The 21,131-nt window shown below is 44.9% G+C and overlaps 1 protein-coding gene across 8 annotated transcripts in view; it reads left to right on the forward strand.

Annotated features, from left to right (window-relative positions):
- The window catches only part of FRMD4A (FERM domain containing 4A), a 377,000-nt gene that overhangs the window by 287,316 nt on the left and 68,553 nt on the right, over positions 1–21,131 (forward strand). For all 8 annotated transcript variants that reach the window (XM_032985843.2, XM_032985844.2, XM_032985841.2 and 5 more), the window contains exons 5-7: positions 9,112–9,196; positions 13,551–13,607; positions 16,153–16,175. In XM_032985843.2, the coding sequence (XP_032841734.1) occupies positions 9,112–9,196; positions 13,551–13,607; positions 16,153–16,175 (165 nt within the window). The remainder of the gene's footprint in view (positions 1–9,111; positions 9,197–13,550; positions 13,608–16,152; positions 16,176–21,131) is intronic.

Raw genomic sequence — 21,131 nt, forward strand, 5'->3', positions numbered from 1 at the left:
ACCTGATGAATCCTCTCTGTGTGCATCAAGGGCAGCCTATAAATTCAGAATATTATTTCAAATAGGGTTGGCACAGCCAGGGTTGAGGAGGCATTTCCCATCTACAAGGTTTTGCCTGACTACCTGAATGGAATTGTACCAGATTTTAGCTGCTAATGAGGCCTTCTGCTATTTTAGTTTTTCAGCACTCCTTTACAACCAGTCTTTAAACCTGTATTACATTTAAAAAGGACTAATGTTAAAATAAAAGAAGCAGGAGACCATTTGGAAACAGTCTGGAAGGAACAGAGAGAGACAGTTGTTGCTAATATGGATTGTTTGTAAGGCTAGATGGACCTTACAACTTGTTGCTGAAATGCATTGCTGCCTCCCACACTGGCCAAAAGACACGTATGGGGTGCAGACTCATGGGGTGCAGATTCATGGCATCCAGCCCCCAACTTCCCTGACTCGCTCACAAGGCGATCTAGCACACCATGGTTGTGTGTGCCACTTCCACTCAGCTTCGCTTCTCTCCAAGAAATTAGATTAGGGGGTGGTGATGACAGCAGCCTGCTGTGGCAGGAAGAGCGGAATAGAACCACACTAAATTAACCAGAGCAATTTATTTGTCTCGCATGTACATAATGGGCTGTTTCTCCATCCACAGTCTTCACCACCAGAGAAGGGTATGTGGCGCTCCACCTCTTTGCTCCACGCAGGGAATGAGGAATCACCAGCTCCTGTCTCTCCCTGCCGAGGAGGAAGGCGCAGTGCCATCTTTGCTCCATGATGTGAGACAGGGGTTTACAGGAACTGGGGAGAGAGGCCGAGAAGATTATCAAATACATCCATTTTGGAGCCAGGGGAGAGGGAGAGAACCAGCAGTTTGCTCCCACCCATGGATATGCTTCGTCTCACCTGCTAGAACCCAGGAGAAGGTGCTGGGGAAAAATCATATAGATACCCATTGCTCTGTTCCTCTGTTCTTCCCTGGTCAGCTGCAGACCTCCTCTGCAAGGGGAGCTGCAAGGAGGGTGGTGCTGGACCCTGCTTTGCCATGGAGCCCGATCATCCCAGGAGAGTTCAGGGAACTGACCCGAGATGTTTCAGCACCTTGGCATGCTCCATCCTCATTCTCATGGCTGGCCATCTCTTCTCTGAGCTCCTTCCAGCTGTGTTGTCTCCCCCACCCGCTCTCACTATCAGTACTGAGCCAGTAACTCCCCTCACCAAGCTCCCAGGCAATTTATGCTACACATATGGGTAGACAAAGAGCCATCTCCCACTCACATTATATCCCTTCAGCTCCATGCACTGCTGGGGTGCTGTAGAAACAATAGCAAAAATCAGAATATTAAACCCGCCTAACCAACCAAGCTGCTTCCAGGGGTTCCCGTGAGCTGCTCTGTCTATAAAGTCCAGCAAAGCTGTGCCATAACCCAGGTCTCTTTGTACAGCATGTGTTTTGCTGGTTGGTGTGCACCAGCTGTGCGCACGCTAAGCGGGAAGATCCCAAAAGCCAGCAGCCCTGCAAACCCCCTCCTCCCACTCAGCCACAGTGTATAAATACAGCCGCCCAGACCTTGTTTGTGCTGGAAGACAAGGCTGCCTGCAGACAATTTATTGCAGCCTTCTCAGGGTGGCCCCCTGCTCTGTTCACCAGGGGGAAGGTGTAATAAATTGCCTGCGGGGAGGCTTTGCTCCTCAGAGTCTCTTTAGAGATATGAGAAACTTCTGTCCAGTCGGAAGATTTACTTGTGTGAAAACTGACCTTTGCTTGAGGAAGGGAACTAATGGGGCTCTGCTACTTAGCACGCAGCTCTGAGCTAAGCCATCCATTACACACACATCTTAATAGCAGTCTGGCTCTTGAGTCCCATAACATCATTTCTGTTTTCTGCTTAACTGGGAATGCATTTGTATAAGTGAGCTGTGTTTAGAGAAGGGGATAGGTTGTTTTTCCTTTCCATTCAGCCACCCAAGGGGGAAGAAAAAGCAGCGTTCTAAAAACTTGTTGTTTTGAGCCATATTTTAAATGTGTTGATGCTGGCAGCATTGTCTTGTCTAATTTTGGGAAGCATTTAGACAGCATGATAGGTACTATGCAGAAATGATGGATGCTGTCAGTGTAGGATTTGTACCTAATTTGGATCAAGCAGCAGTAGCTATGTCAATGCCTATACACACATTCTCTGACTGGGTCAAAGTCATGCAGGCATTGTTTCCATTTTCATTGCAATTTGTGCATTTATACCTTACACCAGTGGGTGTGATTTGCTGTCATCAGTGAAGGAAGCAGAAAGGTCTGCTATGAGGGTCCCATTGCCGTGTCATTGAACAAAGGGGTAGAGCCAGTGAGTATGTAAACCCCATCCCAGCTTTCACAGTCAAATCACACCTTCGTGTGCTGCTGACAACACAGTGAAATGGCTGGAGGGATTTCTATTCCTAAAATGGTTCAAGATCCACAGATGAAAGATGCTCTACAAATACTGAGGGATGGTGTTACGGAAGAGCGTGCACTCAGCTAGTTACCTCTAATAGCCAAGATGTCACTCTTGGTAAGGATCAAAGAGCAGGAAGGAGCTGGACTGGTGCTCAGGAGAGTCTGGGGGAATTCCCCTGGTGACTGAGGGAGAGAAGGGGAGGAAGGCAGTGTGCTGCTGTGATCTGGCCACTGCTCTCACCTCACACTTGGGACAGATAACCACATCCCTCCAAACCAAGAGGAGCTACAACAGCCTTTTTGCACAAAGACGCTCTTCTCTTGTAAGCTAAGCTCCATGGGACATTTCAGGGGTGGAGCGATTTGCAGAATATCTTGTGCTGCTTTTATGGCTTCGTCAGGCCTGGTTCCCCACATGGTAAGAGGGCAGAGGACTCACTGTACTGAGGTCAGTGCCTTCCCAGGTGATGCTTGATGCTGTGACCAAACATCGCGGAAGAATGTGCCTCCATTACCACCTCGATTCCTTCCCTTCTCTATGTTGATAGTAGAGCACTTCACCGTTTTGCAAGGACTCCCAGAATGTACAGCCTGGAAGATAGAAAGAAAGCTGGTCTTTAGATATTCCAAAGCAGAGCCTTAATATCTTGTACACAGAGAAGATGAGGCGTAGGAATGAGCAAATATCCCCAAAACACACGGTTTTCCAGAACTTCAATGGGCCAACCTCTTAAGAACACTGAGAAAAATGGATAGCTGGTGGGTAAAGGTGCAAACAGCTTCACAGTACAGTAATTCTGGTGGGAAAGGGGGAACGGGCTGAGGTTAAACAATATCCACAGCTTTATTCTTTTGTTAACTGCAATTCTCTGTATTTCTGGACTCACATTCACGTCCAGTTTTGTGGCTTCCTTGTGATGAGGTAAAAGTTGACCTAGGTCTCTCTTGCTGTGTCCTGTCCCCTGCATAGCAACCCCAGGTGCTGGACAAGGGGTCCCTGAGCATGGCACAAGCACAGAGGATAGGACATGGGATCAGAATCAAAATGAATGCAGAAGGGGAGGTAAATGGAGCTTTTTAGCACTGCTGATTTTCATTCCTGGCTGATTACTTAACAGGCCAACTATTTAGCATGACCATTGTCTGCTTTAAGTGTCAGCACATAAAAGTGTGCACCCATGACTATTAGCAAACAGGGCTGAACATAAAAGGAGCTCTGCAGCTCGAGCTGCTCAGAATACTCATTTAGCATGAGACACTGGACATAATGACATCTGCATTTAAGTCCATTATACCAATGCATGTGATTTTTCTTTTCCTGGTTAGCAAATGGCTTCATATTTTTCAAATTATCCTCTGAGGTTTTTAAAGACCTCAGGTGAGGGATAATGAGCCAGACCCCAGGATGGGTGAGGCAGAAAAAGGGTCTTCTCCTTTATCCATTGCTTTGTAATAATGAAATAAGAGGCAGTCTGTTGACAGAGCAACTGAGCTCTGCTGACAGCTCTGTCCTGCATCCTAACTGGAATGGAGTCAGACAGCTGGGAAGGACATGGGAGACACCTCTGCTCATTTCAGTCCTTCCTCTTGTGCCTGAGTGTTTTTCCCACTTAGGGCAGGAGGAAACACTTGGGAAGGTGAATGCACATCAAAACCAAAATCCTTTTGCTTCATTCTGACATTCCATGAAATCTGTTTTTACACTTTTATTCTCCTTTTTCGTGAGAAAAATAATGTTTTCACCAGGGGAGAGAAGAGCCACTTGGGATTGCTATTCTGGAATTTTTCTGCTTTCCTATTCCTAATAGGCACAAGAGGGGTGTTTAGCCCCCCTGCATGGAAGCAATATCACAGGGCTGGAGGGAAGGTACCCCGCCCTTGCCATACTGAGACCCCAGCTCCTGCCCTTTGGAAAAGGCAGGAACTCACCCAACAACCACTGCCACACTGTTATCAGTCCTGGTCACCCTGACCAGCAGCAAACATCCTCAGTGCCATCCTTGGCCTCCCCGTCACTGCCTGGCACCGCGTGCCTCTGCTTTGTCTAGCCCTCTCGCACAGCGCCGTACCAGCACACCGGAGCCACGCGCATTGGCATGGCCCTCGCCCAGCTGCCTCCGGTGCCCCTGTGGCCACCCCACCGCCTTCCGCTGGAAGCAGCAAGACTTCTGAGGAGTGAGGCTTGATAGGACAGTAGCAAGACAGTGCTTTGCTATGCCCTTGCCTGGTCTGGGCTCTCCAGATGGCAGACGGACCCTTTGTCCTAGTCAGGGGTCCAGTTTCAATTACAGTTTTTTCTGGTAGGGGCACTCCTCAAGAAGATGCTGTTCATCAGAGAAACCTTTTTGAGGTCTTCCAAAGCCCTTTCAATGTTTTCTTTTAATTTCCTTGGAAGAAGACACCATGGCACCAGAAAGGGAGTGTTGGAGTGTTTCTTGTTGACGAAAAAGTGGTTTTGTTGTTGGATAAAAGCCCTTTGGACCAGCTGGTTCCCACCAGAGTCAAACATCACAGAAGCAGGATGATATCACTACCTCAGGACAGATCTACACCTGAAGTAGACAAGTCATCCATTTGCTATGGTCATGCTTCAAAATACCATCGTGTTGAAGACCACAGTGAAATATTTTTACCGTTTGGCAGGTTCTGCTTGGAAATAAACACATGGGCTTGTGATCCCAAATGTTATGACACTACATTTGCACAGTCAGGAACTCGACTGATCAGAGCCTGGTCCCTGCTAGGTGATAGATGGCCAAGTTCAGGCTGACAGGATATGTCCAGGGCTGTGTGTTAGAAGCAGTGCTAAGTATTTTTTATTTGACAGTTGCTTTTGGTGTGTGGAAATTGTGAATGCTGCTCATTTCAGCTCTCACTGTCCACACAAGCACACCACCAGCTCAGGTGCTTTTGGAGGCCATTTCCCTGAGAGTCCTGAGGCCTCCTATCCCCACTGCAAGGATGAAGCACTAGTGATCAAGCACCTTCCCAACACTGTTAAATTTGCCCATCTGCACACACACAACTGGGTTCACATATGAGTCTAGCAGCAGTGGTCAGGGATTCTCCATCACCTGAACAACCATTAATCAAACCGGTGAGTCTATGTCCCAGTCTGGCATTTCTCCTGGCTGCAAGTCGGAGGTGCGCCAGTGTGTAATGCAAGGGAGAAATTACAGTAGTGCCAGTTTCCCATCACCCAAGCATCAGGAGTTTCCACAGCTGCTTCCTACAGGCACTGCTGTTTAAATGTCTGTGCTTAGCTGGTTATGGTGGGAATTGCCATTCATCAACGGCGTGAGGGGGCTTAAGCTGCCTCAGCAAGTTGTCAGTTAACCAACACTTACTATAGACCAATATGAACAGTACGAGACATGTCCTCGCAGCTAAAAAGTCTTAAACGTTTCACATGCAGTAGCTTCTGAAGTCTTCCAAGATACCTTCTGCAGTACTCATTATTTTCCTGCTGCTGAGAGGGTTAGGGTCAAGATAGGGGCTTTGTGTTCATTACCCAGCGTAATATTCACTGGTGTATTTAATTAATGCTTAGAAGATGTACTTGATGAATTATAAATTACTGGGATTAGAGAGAGATGGGGAATGCAGAAATAGATTAACATTGTCAGATCTTTTAAACTTTTTCCCATATTATTTCTTTGGTTTTTACACTCTCAAAGTCTTTTTGGGGTGTTCCCCCTTCTTGTGAGCACCTCATTTCTCATAGCAACAATTGCTGGCTATCAAGGAACCTCCTGTAGGAGCTGCTGGAGGCAAAGCTGTTTGTTGGCTGTATTGCAAGAGATATGGGTAACGGGGCAGAGGTGTTGGACACATTGTACTGCCTGTTTATCTGTCCAGCCCATCCATATTTGCTGGATATATGAGCTTCACACATGGAGGAATGCTGCTCCCATGGGAGTCTTCAACAGAAATCTGAGAGTTGCCCCTTAAAACTGATGATCTTGAAACAGGCTGTAAGAAAGGGCTTGTAAGCTTAACAGGCAAAATTGCCAGAGAGGGGCAGAGGAGGGAGGAGTATTTTCTAAACACAGCACAATACCCCGAAGCAGCTAAATGATTTTCTGAAGGTCATGAAGGAAACCCGTGTCCAAGTCAGGAATTTAACCCAGATTTTTTTGCTTGGTTCATTGCCTCAGCAGCTGGACGCTTCTTCCTGCCTCCTTAGTCACTGACATTGGTCATTGGAAAGTGCGGTTTCCTTCACCGTATTTGGAAAAGGTGGAGGTCTGATTCACAATCAGAGCAAAAAAACATGCCTCTCCCTCCCCTTTCTGTTTCAGCACTGGCTGTGAATTCAGGGGAGTCTGCTCCAGTTCGGGTTTTCTGAGCTTGCCACACAGAAAATCCCATAAGAGTTCTCTCTGCAAATCTGCTTTCTTTTAAGTAGCACCAATTTCCTGGTGCACAAGTTTTGCATTTGTCTGGGTGCACGTGTGAGAGCCAGTAGCTCCCCAGTCCACTCTCCACTATGGAGATCACTTGAGAATTGGGTTTTCTTTGTGAAGATGAAGTATCATGTGCAAGCTCTGTGCTCTGAGAAACTCAGTTTTGTACAGAACATGATCAGTGTATGTGTCTATGTGGAAAGCCTTGCAAAAAGATCCTTGCAACCTTAAGAAATGCAATATTGCCCTCTAGTGATGATGAGGATGGTCTTGTTTGATCTGATGAAACAAAAAGCATTTTGTCTAACCTTCACTGGGATTCAAAAATGGAATCAATGTTTCTGTTTTTGTCTGACCCTGGAATTAAAGATTCTACCATCACAACCTAGAGAGCGCTGGTAGTGGCAATAAGCAGAGGAGGTTCTTCAAGAATCATAGAGTGTGTAAAATTATCATTTTTCTCCATGAATTCAGCAGATGGAAAGCCAGCTGCACTCAAAGAACAGATCTGGTAAGAAGGTTCCTTTTTTAATGCAGCATCTTTTTTTGCTTTTCTAAAGCCAACTGTATTTTTATTTGCCAAAAAAAAAAAAAAAAAAAAAAAAAAGAGGCAGTTTCAAGGACAGGAGGTGAAACCCAGTGGAAGCCAGAAAACAAATTAGGAAAAAAGTTTAATTTTTGTGCTTCATGATCCCTATAGTCAATTTTTTTTTTTTTTTTTTTACTTGGGCTTATAATAGCAGAAACACTTCAGCAGAAGAACAAGAAGACCTCAAAATGTTTCTCTCACTCTAGTAAGCAAGTAGTTGGTTGTATCTGTCAGGAAATAAACTGTTTTGAAGAGTCTTCAGAAGACACTCAGGAGCACTACAAAGCTTTGACCTTTACCCCAAGGCAGGTTACATTTACAGCCCTCACTTCTGCAAACAGAAGAACATGGACAATCCCTCCAGTGCTTGTGTGAAGCCCCGGGAGCATCAGCAGGTCTCTCAGCTCCATTCCCAGGCAGTGGGGTCAGGGAGTAAGGTTTCTCTGTAACTGGACCCCGTGTCTCTACCCAGATTTCTAAAGTATCTAATTTTTTTAAGTTCCTGATGCAGACAGCATTTCCCTGGCACCTTCCCTATTCTAATTGCCTCTGACAAGGCACGATAGTACTGGAATTTATGTAAGGAACATTGCTGCCACTGTACTTAAAGATCACTGTACTTAAAGATCACTATAAAACAGGGTGCGCAGGTAGATGCAGGGTTTTCTTCTTTACTTAAAACACAAAACAAATGCAAAATTCACCCTAATCATTCACTGAACCCCTCCGGGCTTTCTCTGGCACTACAGGAACACACAACATACATATGTACCATATACATAATGACCAGCCATTAACTTTGAGCTTTTTTCCCCAAAAGGTCACAAGGCAGAATTAAGGGCTGGAGTTGATGCAAGCCTGTGGAAAAAGTCTCACTGAGTTCACTGCCAAAGAATCAAACCTTCAAAGCAGGCAGGACATGGAATACTGGATTAATTCATACATATCATGGGCTTTCAACATAATTGCAAATCTTTGGGGTAGTCAGCCAATGAGAGTGGGGTTTTCTGACACTGAGGGTTTGGGCTGGTCAACTTTCAACTGAGTTCTGAGAAGTCATCTCAGCTCAGAAAAACAAATCAGATTATTGGCATTCCCAGTCATCCCCAGCACTGCTACTCACAGTACTGTTAAATTGTGCAAGTTCCTTAACTATTGCTGGTTGCTTACTCTGCGGCCATCACTGCTACATGCTAGCTGCTAAAATATGTAAAGACGCCTTTATAAAATTTGCCTTATGCAGAGCTGAAGCGAACAGGGAAGGAATCCAGAAGTAGATTTCTGTCAGTGAATATTTTACAAGATGCAGGTCAACAGCACGGAAATGGGCAAGTTAGGAAAAGGAGTGAAGAAAACATGTCAAAATAGGATGGAGAATGAAGGGGAGTTTACAAGCAAACAGAAAAAAACCTATTATTTGAAGTTTAAAAACAAAACAAAGGATTTTTTAGAAATGAAATCATTCACTTGATGATCCAGTTCCTTTCATATGGCTGGGGTGGTGGTGACTGATTACATCCTGGAGCATGCACAAGTCTCTTTCACCACCCCAGTCTGCCAGAAGCAAAGAAACTTCCTTTTTAGTATACTTAACATGACTCTGTTGACCACATTTTTCATATAATGAGTGCATTTTCATGTTTTGCCCTAGTTCCCTCGTGTCTCACCTCTCTTGCTTTCCCTTTCAGGTTCTACATTGAAAGTATCTCCTATCTAAAGGACAATGCCACCATTGAGCTATTTTTCTTGAACGCCAAGTCCTGCATCTACAAGGTGAGGACTTGGGGAGCTCTGGGTAGCATTGGGGTGGGCTGAGACCCCTGGGTCTGCATTCTCTGCCCCAAATTTATATTGATCACACCCAAACTTCGACGTTCGACCTCCTCCTCCTCCCACCCTCCCTCACTCCTCTAACCACCCTTGTGCTCGGCAGCAGCTTCCCAGTCGGAGAGAGATTCTGAGGTAAATTACCCCTGGAAGTAACTCTTGTGGTTGGCAAGAGGGAATCTGAAGCTGCTAAAACGATAAACTGGCTTGTTTTAGAAGGAAATGTCTGGTTTTGTGTTAAAAAAGAAAAAAAAAACGCTGAGGGAGGCGCGCTCTGGGCCGAGGGGATGCCGTTAGGGGTTCCCGCCCGAAGAGGGCGGCAGTGGCCGCGCCGGCGGCGGGGCGGGCGCCATCTTCTGGGCTAGGCGGCGGGGGGGGGCGGGAGCGTGTGTGGGGGGGTGAAGCGGTGGGGCTGTTCTTGTGCGAGAGCGTGTGCAAGGAGGTGTGAGAGTGTGCAAGGAAGTGTGAGAGTGTGCAAGGAGGTGTGAGAGTGTGCAGGGAAGTGTCAGAGTGCGTGAGGTTGTGCGAGTGCGAGCGTGGGGGGGTAGGCATGGGGGGGGCCGAGTGTGTGAGGTGTGTGTGACCGTGCATGTGGGACTGTGAGAGCTTGTGCATCTGTATGTGTGTAAGCCTGTTAGGGATGCATATGACTGCATGTTCGAGGCTGTGGCTGAGGGTTTGTAGAACAAGGGGAATGAGTTTGTGGGCATATGTGCATGAGGAGGGGGGTCAGGGTGCCTGTGGGGATGTACTGAAGATCACTTTGTACAGGAAAGCTGTGCAGAAAGAAATGGGGTTTGTACCAGAAATAGACCTGCCTGATAGGCTACTAAAAACACCGGCCTGCTGTCACCAGCGCTGTAACTCGGAGCTGCCCCTTGCAAGGCACTCAGTGTGCCTTAAGGGCATCCTGGCACGGACACGGCTCCCCCACCAGAGTGCCCACGGCAGAGCTGCAAAGCCGATGGCTCCGATGCCGCAAGCCAACGGTACAAGTGAAAGGGCAGGGCCCAGGAAATGAAGCAAACCCTGAAATTTAAACCCAGAAGATGAAGCAGGCCCAGAAGCCGCCAAGGTGGAGGCTGGCTGTGTGTGGACTCGGACTGGTAGACTGAGCAGGCAGCTCGGTGCGTGGGACTGGGAGAGGTTTTACAACAGCTGGGATTCCCTGGGAGGATCCCTTCTACCTCCCTCTCTGCTGGCAGAGGCCATACCCAGTGATTCACCTCCATCTGCCAGGGAGGAAGTGGTAGGAAAAGACAGCTGTAGTCAGGGCGTGATTGTACCGCCGTCCCACAACCCTCAGCAGGTTTGTGACCTGCTAAGCCAACTACCTTACACCAAATCTGGAGCCTCACTTCCTGACATCTGCATGTCCTAAAACGCAGGGACTAACTTTGCATCTCCTAAAATTCAGGGTAGAAGCCAGAAAATGCCTTTTTTTCCGGTGCCCAGGAAAGAGGCAGGGCTGTGGAGCTGCGCTGTGCAGAGCTTTGCTCACTGGCAAGGCTGCAATTAGATGTGCTTAGTCAGCCCTCTCCAGCAACAAGCTCAGTGAGCATCACATTTTGGTTCCTGGGGAAAGTTCCTTTTTGAAGTATTGCCAGGAAAAGCTTACACTGTTGTTCTTTTTTTGGAGAAAGCTTAAGAAGAAGAAGAGAAAAAGAAAAAAAGTGCCTGCAGATCTAGGTTGGTCTATTTTTGTCTGACCTCTCCTAAAACCATTACTTTGCACATATTCGAGCTGACTGTCATCTTTATCCAAAAATAGCCCCTGCTGGATTCCCAGTCTCCCATGCGGGTCCTTCCCCGTTTGACTTCAGCCACAGTAAGCCAAGATGTGCTATTAAAAAAGGCGCTGAATTTGAAAGTCGGGTGAAAAGTCTCTGCTAAGATGCAGGGTGAGCACCCAGCCGGTATGACTGAAGGATTCCTCTAGTTGTAGAAAGGGGAATTCAGTGTCTACGCACAGCCAGTGCTTGTTGCCCCTGCAGCTAGCAGGTGGTGTTGCATGCTCCGAAACATTGAAAGCTTCCATGTTGCACAAAAATCTTCCTAGTTGGACTTCCCATGGACACCTTCACCCCAGGCTCCCTGGCAGATCAGAAAGACCATACTGTGTATGATGCAAGTGTCATATATAATGCTGTGCTAGCACAGCAGACCTTCCCCCATTGATTCTCCAGACACGCACCTGCAAACATCACCATGTACAGGGCTGCTCAAGTTGGGAAAGAATAAAACTGACGCTTGTTTATTTTGGGGCTGCTGGTCCACTGGGTTGCCAGCTGGCTCTACGTTAGCTGCTGCACTCGTCTGGCTGTGCCCACTGCTCCTTCTCACCCACCCTGTTGCATAATGAGATATTCATGGGCACACCCCCACAAACCTTTACACAGGACCAGCAAGCTACTGTTGCCCAGAAAGGCCAAGCTGCCAAACGAGACAGGGCTTGGCATCGGGCACTGTCCCTTGATCAGTCAGGCTGCTTAATTACTAGCACACTCTGGCACAGGTTTTGTCCTGTGCCAACTAGTCCTGTCCCAGGCATTGCTCGGGCACTGTTCAGGGATGAGCACCTGTTCCCAAGAGGCAGCAGAGCAGAGGTAACTCCATCAGAGACCAGGGGAGGGAGGAAGGGTGTCTAGTCATGAGCCTCATACCATGCCTCGTACCCTCAGGGCCAGAGAATGGGCTCTGGCCCACTTTACCTACTAGTATGGACTTGCCATAACATCGGCGTGTGGTTGCAGAAGCTGGTTTGCCCATGCAATGCCTAGCGCTTCAAGACGGGAGGAAGACCAGGCACTGGTTCTACTCTGCATTGCCCCTTGCTGTGGGGTATGCCTGACTGCCTCAGCCCAGCCCTGCCTGCAGCTGAATCGACGTCTTGCACCCGCCGCTTCCCTTGGCATATGCACATTGTTAGTGCAGGTGCCTGAGTGAATCAGGCAGTTTAGCTGAACGGGGGAAGGTGTGTTTATCGCCTGTAGCAGAGCTGGTCTTCACTCCCCAAGGAGCTGTTATGAAGGAGGTGAAGGAAGCGCTTATTTTAAAAAGCTGGCACTGGTGAAAGCCAAGGACACCTGGATCTTATCCTCTGTTTTGTTCCCTTTGTTTTTGATTTTGCCAGAGACAAGCCAACACAGCGATTGTGGCTTGTAAATGAGGTGTGGCCATGACTTGGCTGGAGCATGGATCACAGTAGTGATCTATATTTAGATCACTCGTTTCTTGCCAGATGAAGTAAAATATTAAAAACAGCAGCTTAAATAAATACAACAGAAAAACCACCACAGTAGTGAACTGAACAGTGACCCAGTTTACAGGGCCACATACGTAGGAGACAATGTAGGAGTTCTAGTTGCAGAATAGAAGCCTAAACAGTATCTTCCCAAAAGCAGGGACCAGAGACTCAGGGCCACAAGATTAAAATGCTCATGCCTCCCATCCCAAGCATCTTTGATGAGAGGTCTGCATCCCACACAGTCAGACAGAGCAGTGCCTGAACCCCTTGGTTCTGTTACTGCCATCTCAGGCACAGCAGAAGGACATGAGAGGATCTCATGGGACCATCGGTGTCCTTCATGTGACCATGGTGTCCAAGCAAAATGCTTGCAATTTCACTTGACCCTCCGAGATTGCTTTCATTGGGGGCTGGATCCTACAGAATGGCGCAGTGAAGATCTACCAAAAGATTTGCTGTCACAGCTCATTCTCAAAGCAACCCCAGCCCCAGTGCTCAAGGGGGTGAAGGGGCTAAAACCAGAGCTCCCATCCTGCAAGAGGGAACATAACTCTTTTTCCTGTGAGTTTACCCTGAGCAAGTGCCAGAGGAGTTCTGCAAAAGCTTTGACATAACCTGAATGAAGACAAATTTTCTCATTTCTTTGCTTCTGTGGGCCAAGGACAAGGCTGTGCTCCCCTGAAGCATGGGTGATATTTGGGGTAGAAAAAATGTATTTCCCAGACTAGCTTTCACTAAATCACACCATAAAATAAAAATTACCCTGATCCTCCCCATTCCACCTGCCTTCTCCTCCCTCCTCCCCAGGAATCCATTCATGCCACATCCAGTTATGCTTCATTTACCAAGCCTGAATGTTTGAATGTTTGGCTTTCTCCACATCTGAGTGGGCAGGTTCTCCCTCACTTTGGTCTTCAGGATCACAGGGAATGCTTTGAAGCCTAGCCAGGGGAGAAAACTGGCACTGCACGCTTTACCATTCAGGAGGAGGTGCACGTCCTTCTTACAGGGGCCCAGGCTCAACTCTGTTTCTTGTTTTCTTCACCTTTCAAGGAACTCATTGAGGTTGACAGTGAAGTGGTGTTTGAACTGGCTGCATACATCTTGCAGGTAAGCACCCGCCTTCTCTCACTTTGTGCTTCCTCATGTTGCATTAAATCTTTTGATTTGCCAATCCAAAATGGCTGTGTGGAAGCGTAGGGGTTCCCCCAATTGTAGGAGAAAGATGTCTTTGCACAGTTTTCTTCATTTATACCAATGCAAAATAGGTAAAGAAGGCACTCAAACCAGACCTTTCCACACATGGAGCAGATGCCACTGTCCAACATTTTGCATACATAAATGTATATTGTGTTTGTGCTGACACAAATATCCAAGGCCCTGGATTATAATGTAAAGCCAGAGAAAATCTAAGTGATGAATGCAATTTCCTAGGTGAAATCCGTATGCAATGGGTTCTTCTCCAGTGGCTTTACTTGCATTTATTTTCCCAGTGGATCTTGGCCCTCTGATGATCTCCATAAGCTTCTACATATGTAACTGTCTGTATTCTCCAATTTGGTCAGAATGGTTTAAAGACTTTCCAAAAAACTTTTCCAGAATAAAAAAAAACAAACCAAACCAAACAAACCAAAAAAAAAAAAAAAAAAAAAAACCCACAAACCTGTATTTGAAAGTCCTCCTCTTCAGGAAGACAGAAAGGGTCAGAAAGGAAAATACCAGTAGGGTTTGGTAAATCTCTGGTTTCCAAAGAGAAATCTTTTCAGGGTAGCAGAGGTGGTTTTTGTGAAAGATCTCTTTTTAGAAGCATGACTGTGGGAACAGATCAGAAATAACTGTCAGATGATCCTTGTTCCCTTTCATACAGTATAGTCTTAATTTTTTTTACCATCAGCCATGTAGCTATGAGGAGCTGTGTGAGCAGACAAGCTATCTCATCAGACTGCACTAATAAATAACAATGCATTGCACTTCTATAGCACTTTCCATGTTAAAGAATCAATTAATGCGTAGGGATTTGAATCTTCATTAAAATAATTTTATGTAACAAAAATGAAGCAGGCAAGTCAGGATGGGGGACTCAATTAAAAGCACATTATAGAAATCTCATATTGGCTGTTGGGGGAATACACATCAAACAACAGGCTCATTGTGAGAAGCAGCAATAGGGTTATGAATCTATTGTCTGCTCATCCTAATTAATAACTTGAGCGCTTAGTAATTGTACAGACAGATCCAGATCTGCCACTGCAACCCTCGTTGCTGTGATTGTTTCTCATCACAAACACAGGATGTTACGCGTATTCCTGTAGTAGTTTGATGTGTAACTTAATGAAAACAGTCAAAACAAGCCACACCTCTGCTATCTGTAACCAGAAATTACTACAACCCATTTCTGTGACAGGATCCAAGCAAAACAAGAGGGATCATACTGCATTTTGTTTTACTTCTCACTGCAGCATTTAGGTCAAAGAACTGAAGTATGGAGAATCTGCCCTACAAAATTGTTTTTTAAATTCGGTATGCACATTCCTGTGCAGGCCAAGGGCATATCCTCTGGGTTTTGCTCTGTGTTGAACTATAATGATATGCTCAAGGACTCCTTCCTATGAACCAGAGGCAAGCTTGTCTGCCCTTCAGTTCACTCAGAGGAAAATGGGAAGATGATAGTAAAGGACTATCAGAACTGAAGTGATTTAGTCTGAATCCTTATTTGAAATTGTTGTGCTGCCAGAACAAACTGAAGCACCACCAAAGCTCTGAACTTTACCCCAGCCTCAGGACTGAAACACCACTGGACATGGGCTGACAGGTTTTGTGGGTGGATGAGTGGATATAAAGACAAAAGACCTGAATGCAAAACCCAGTCCTCTTGGCAGTGGAAACTCCCTCACTGCACAAATTACAGTCTTGCACTGTGCTTTCTGTGTAGCTGATGTCAAATCAGGTGCTTTAGCATGCATCCTATGAAATACACATTGCCTATGGAAAATGCAAAATGTATGTTACATCTATTGAGGAGGGGACTCACCAGATTTTCAGGGTTTGCCAGATATGCAGTAAGACTCAGCTACTAACTTAACTACTGAAGTGGAATATTACCTATCCCTTTAACATCAGGCTGTGAAAGTAATAATTAGTAATATCTAGATATATAAGTAAGGGAGATAGATGCTCCCTCAAACACCCAGCAAGGAGTTAGAGAAACCTGTGTCTTGCATCTCCTGGAAGGCTGACAGTGAGCTGGCTTTTTGAAAGACTAGTTACTAGAAAAATAATCAGAATAGTTGTAAAAAGAGTCAGGGGATTTGCAGTCTCAGAGGCTGCAAAGTCACTGAGACTTCAGAGATCTAGTAATGTAGCATCCACATTGACCCCAAAAATACTTATTTACTAGCATTATTTCCTGCAATTTCTTGAGTATCCACTAGTGGAATGAGGAATCAGCCCTGTATTAGGCAAACCTTTTGTTCATTAATCTGCCCAGCACACTGCATGTATCATAGCACTTGACATTAGATACCGATTCCAAAAGTTACATGAGGAATCAATTACAACAGGAAATTGCTACTAAATGAATTTTGCAAATGGAAAATCTTGAACAGCCATTCTTAAAGTTTTTTTCTATTTTTAACTTTTCTTCTTAATTTTACAGGAGGCAAAGGGAGATTTTTCAAGGTAGGTGAACTTAAAAGTTTTTGTCATTGTGTGCTGTGAGAAAGAATCTGGTAAAATCACTGTGTGAGCAATGCGACTCAGTTGTTGCTGTGTAGCAGCAGGAATGCATTGCTGACATAGGCGTCGTGTATCCTGAAATAATTTCTTCACAAAACACAGCCTTTGACCAGAGCATGCCTTGCAAACAGCATTGTTTGTGACTTTGTTGTTGACAAGCCTCTTTATATGCCCATGAAGTTCAGGAAATAGACTAGTCTTCGGAAGGAAATTACTAAGGAAATGACTCTACAATCACTGTTATATCACAGATCCAGCCAGAGGCAACATTAAAATTCCATCACTAATTGATATTTCAGCTTGAATTTGGACAGAGTTCTCAAAATCACAATTTAGATAATTGGTTTTGCTGAACTTTGCGCTATCCCTTGAGCCAAATTGTCAGACTTGCTGTAAGTAATTCAGAAGTGACTGTGCTTAGTGTTTCAGAAGATTGTTAATGAAATGCCCAAGTATTTTCATTTAAGTTGACAGTATCTGCCAGTTACACATGAGTAGCAACCAAAAGTCAGATGTGGGTGTTTGATGCCTCACATGAGAAATAGGGAAGTTCTACACCTAAACCTCAGGAGAACTGTCTATTCTCAAAATTTCACCTATTCCATATATTACTTTTGCTGGCCTGAACATGAGTTCAGCTGGAGGGCCACAATATCCATTGAAGTTAGTTTCAGTGAAGAAAACAATGTTTCTGTGAATGGACAGTGAAGTTGAATTGCCAGGTGAGCCTAAAGAGGTGTCCTAATTTTGTCAGCATTGAGATACACCGAGAGAAGACTCTAATGATACTCTGTGCACCCATAGGAGGCTGTGAATAACGGGCAGGTTCCACTTTCTGGTGGACTGGCACTTTTAGCCAGCTAAAATTGAGACAAATCAGTGAAAAGGAACAATGCATTGCAAATATTGCCTGCCCATCATGGAATTGGAGATGGCATAAAGTAACCCTTGCTAATAAGTTCTGCCTTACCATTTCTCAAAACCTTAATCAGCTTGCAAAATCCTGACATGCATCTGACCACAGAAACAGAAGTCGAGTCTTGCTTCATTTTCCAATTCCATCCAATTTGGCATAACTCAGATATCAGCAATGTTTATTTAGGGGGTACGGGAGTGCATGCAGATCTTTTACTTTTCAGTCTGGTTTTCATTGCACTGCCAAGTGCTTAGCCCAGAAGTGCTGGACCAGGCAGAGTTTTGTCATTCATATCTGTGATAAACCACATCTTCCACTGGTTTTGCAATGAAGAACAATATTAAATGTTTCTCAGAATATCTTGGACATGATGAAAAGACACCCACAAAGTGTACACTCAGACTATGAAACACAGAATAGAAAGGAATCAGATGGCTTGGGGTAATAGGACTGAAAGCATTTTATCTGCAAGTATCTGTTTCCAGACCTGAAGTTGGAAACAGCCAGTGGAAAGCATCCATCTGCTAAAAGCTGTTTGATGTCCCTTATAAAAGGAATGGTTGAGTTTATCACAGTGCATATCTCTAGGCCACAAAGGAATGAGGAATCTTGTCTAAGAGCACAGAAGATACCTCAACACATGGTGTTAACTGCTTCCTCCACATTGGTGTGGCAGTCATCACCATCCCCATTAAAACAGTTAGCTCTTAGTCCTTTTCACCCGTGGATCACAATGATTTGAAGTGGAAGGGGAAATCCTTATACCCAAGCCAGGCAGAAAAGTGGTGTTGTAATAACAACTTGCTGACACTGCCAGCGATCTTGATTTATAAATGTGCTTTGATGGCAAAACAATCTGCCATATTAGTGGAGTTGAAAGCCTATTCTTGGAGGAAGGTAGAAGAATGCTACCCTGACTCTGTATGGTCTAGGAGAAGGCTTACCATCTCCAGGGATGTCTGTCCAGCAGCTCCCCTCCAGTGTACACTGGCATGGGTTTATGTGCTGGGTGAGATCCAGGTGCTACTGAAGTCAACATGAGGTCGCTGTGGTCAAGGCTTTGCCTGCTGAGATTTGTGGTTATTCATATCAGCAGTGTAAAATCTGGGAGGCAAATCAAGCCTGGGGCCAGCCAGAAGAACTGCAGATGGAGACAAATGTTCTGACTTCTCTTAGGGCTGAAGTTAGCTTCAGTGTCTGAAGTTAGGTGATGTTGAAATGCTGTTTAAAATAAAAGTGGCTACTCTGAAACAGAGAAGCTCTGCAGTTGTGAATGTCTTGCTGCTGAGATTTAAAGATATGTTGTGCATGGTAGCATACATTGCATGAAGGCTGAACTCTTGAACTCCTGCTTTGTTTTTGAAGAAATAAGTTAATTCTAAAGGGTTTCATGCTTGGAATACAGACTGCAGATTTCGCACACCTGTCCTGTCTGCTGCCACCAGCAGACTTATAGCCTGTGAGACCACAAGTTTCTCTTTGTCCCTGATCCAGAAAAGTGCATAAATACTGGCTCATTTGTAGTGACTGGAGAACTGCTGTTCCCCAAAAGCCTTCCTGTGAGTCACTGCCAATCACCTCACGTGCTGGGATAGCCAATGCCAACTTCTCACAATTTCAGCTGCAGGTTGACACCGCACATGATGGTGGCTAGAGCGTGATTACCTCCAAACCCCACTGTACCCAGGTGGTAGATTACAAGCTGCTGGTTCAGGACGCCTGAATGCAGTTGCAAGTCTGCTTTTGGGGCCTTGTGGGAGCTCAAACACCAGAACTGATCTTACAAACTCTAGCAGTCAATTTTCTACCTCTGTGAACTGATGCATCTAAAGTGACAGCAGCTCCCACTGCTGCTTTTAAGGAAATCATCCCATGCCTCAGAATAATGACTGTACTCATAGTACTTCTCTTTCCTTTCCCCAAAAGGGGATTATGTGCCATTTCAAACACATTCTACATCCTCTGGTAGGGCATCATTATGCATCAGTCTCTTATCACTGATCCTTGCCACCTTGGAGTACTGCCTAACCTGGGCATCACAATGAGTGCACAATGTTTGGTAATCCTGGAGAACACATAGTGCGAGTTGCCCTTATGTCTCTTAAACTAAGATGCTACAATAGCCCTGAGAGATCAGTTTGGAATCTATAGGGTGCAATTTGACTAAGCCCTTTTCCGTTTCTTATGTGTGTTTCATTTTAAAAACAAGCCCATCAGAAACCCTGAGCTCCCGAACCCATTTAGATCACCTAAGGAAGGTATTTCTTAGTGATTGCTCTAAATGGCCTGGTCCAACTCAGTGTTTTGCAAGCAGAGTTGTACAAAGGTCACATCTTTTAGCTGATACAAATTTAGGCAGAGCAAGGTTTAAAATAAAAGGTTATTCTCCTTAAGAAGAGTGGTTTTAAAGGAGAGTGGTTTTCACATTATTTATGAGAATCCCCAAATGCTTCGGCTGACAAGACTGAAAAAGATTTACAGGCTGGGACATACCACTGAATTTAGGACAATTGAGTATCCCTGTTCAGCTGATTCTCAGGTTGAACAGGACACTTAAGATTGGATCTGTGCTTTTTGTTACTAGCTGCAAAAATTTTGACTTCAAAGGCACAGAATCACGTGTATAAAGCTCCTAAACTAGTATCCTGCAGACAGATGTAAAGGTTATTAGCTCAAGCTAATCTTGTTTCTAGTTGGGAGCTGAGTCATACTTGGTTGGCAGAGCATGGGCAGGACAAATTTCAGTTCTTTAGATGAACACAAATCCTACAGGTGTGACTCTCTAGGCCTACATAGAGGGAATCAGGGTGCTCTGGCTAATTTTGGGGGCACCATCACATATTGTTAAAAGAGTTGAGATTCTTCCCCTAAATCAGTCCTACCAGATTTAGAGTCTAGTCTGACATTGGCCCAAATCTCTAGAAAATTCATACCAACTTGGGTTTTAAATGTTCAGAATCCAGCTCTTCAACCTTAAACAGCATCTATGTCAAAGCAGCTGGAAATAACAGATGCTGATCATTTGTCCGTCAGTTTGAAGAGGGGAAAGAAAAAACCTGAAGTAAAACAAAATCCTGAATCATTGCAGCTAGTTCCTCAGACAGGCTCTCATTGCTAGTTTTCTTCCAGTTAAGCAATATAAGATATTTCGAATGAATTCCACGTATCTCCCAGCAACATATGAAAGAATAACAAAGAAGGAAAGCAAACAGCCAGTTTCCTGTTAAGCAGAATTTCACAATAATTTCAACGTTTGGACAGATGGTAATCTAACATAGTTTCAGGCTTACTTTTCTTTCTGTGTAACCCAGTGACACTTAGCCAATTAGAATTTGTTAAGGGGTTACAAAATCCAGACTGCCTTCTTGTAACATTATAGAGAAGATCCTAGAATCTGTATTTCAAATGGTACCATTTAATCCGAGAATCTCAGACTCTGCATTTCTTCTTGCATTCAACAGAATGAATTACCATGCTGAGAGCAGCTGATACCTTTAACCTGCAGTTTTGTTTTGTTACTGATCATTGTTATTACACATGCTGGAAAGTGTATGGATTGCCTGAGACAACTACATATGTAATCTTGTTCAAAATTATTGCAGCCAGTTTGCAAAAACTTGTTTTTCACAAAATGCTTATGAAGTGGCTAAGTAGGCCTTTTATCCCCATGTGTAGATAGAAATACTGTGATGTGGTGACTAATCTCTTTGGCCAAGACTCATTAAATGGGCAGTACTAGAACTAAGACCAAAACTCAGTTCTGTTTTCCAGGTCCATTCTCCAGCCAGTCGACCTTATTTCTGGATATCTAACCAGCTTTGAGGAACCCATGCATATGACTTTCCCAGTTCAGTTTTCATATTGTTATTCAGTCTTTTAGATATTATAATTTCCACCATAGTGCAGGAATGAAGTGGTCTAGAGAACACAGAGAAAGTGTGTTTGGAGCCCTTCTCCTGCATATTAATAAATCTATATCAAAA

Source organism: Tyto alba, unplaced genomic scaffold (genome assembly GCF_018691265.1).
Source record: "Tyto alba isolate M040663 unplaced genomic scaffold, T.alba_DEE_v4.0 Super-Scaffold_2, whole genome shotgun sequence".
Classification (NCBI taxonomy): domain Eukaryota; kingdom Metazoa; phylum Chordata; class Aves; order Strigiformes; family Tytonidae; genus Tyto; species Tyto alba.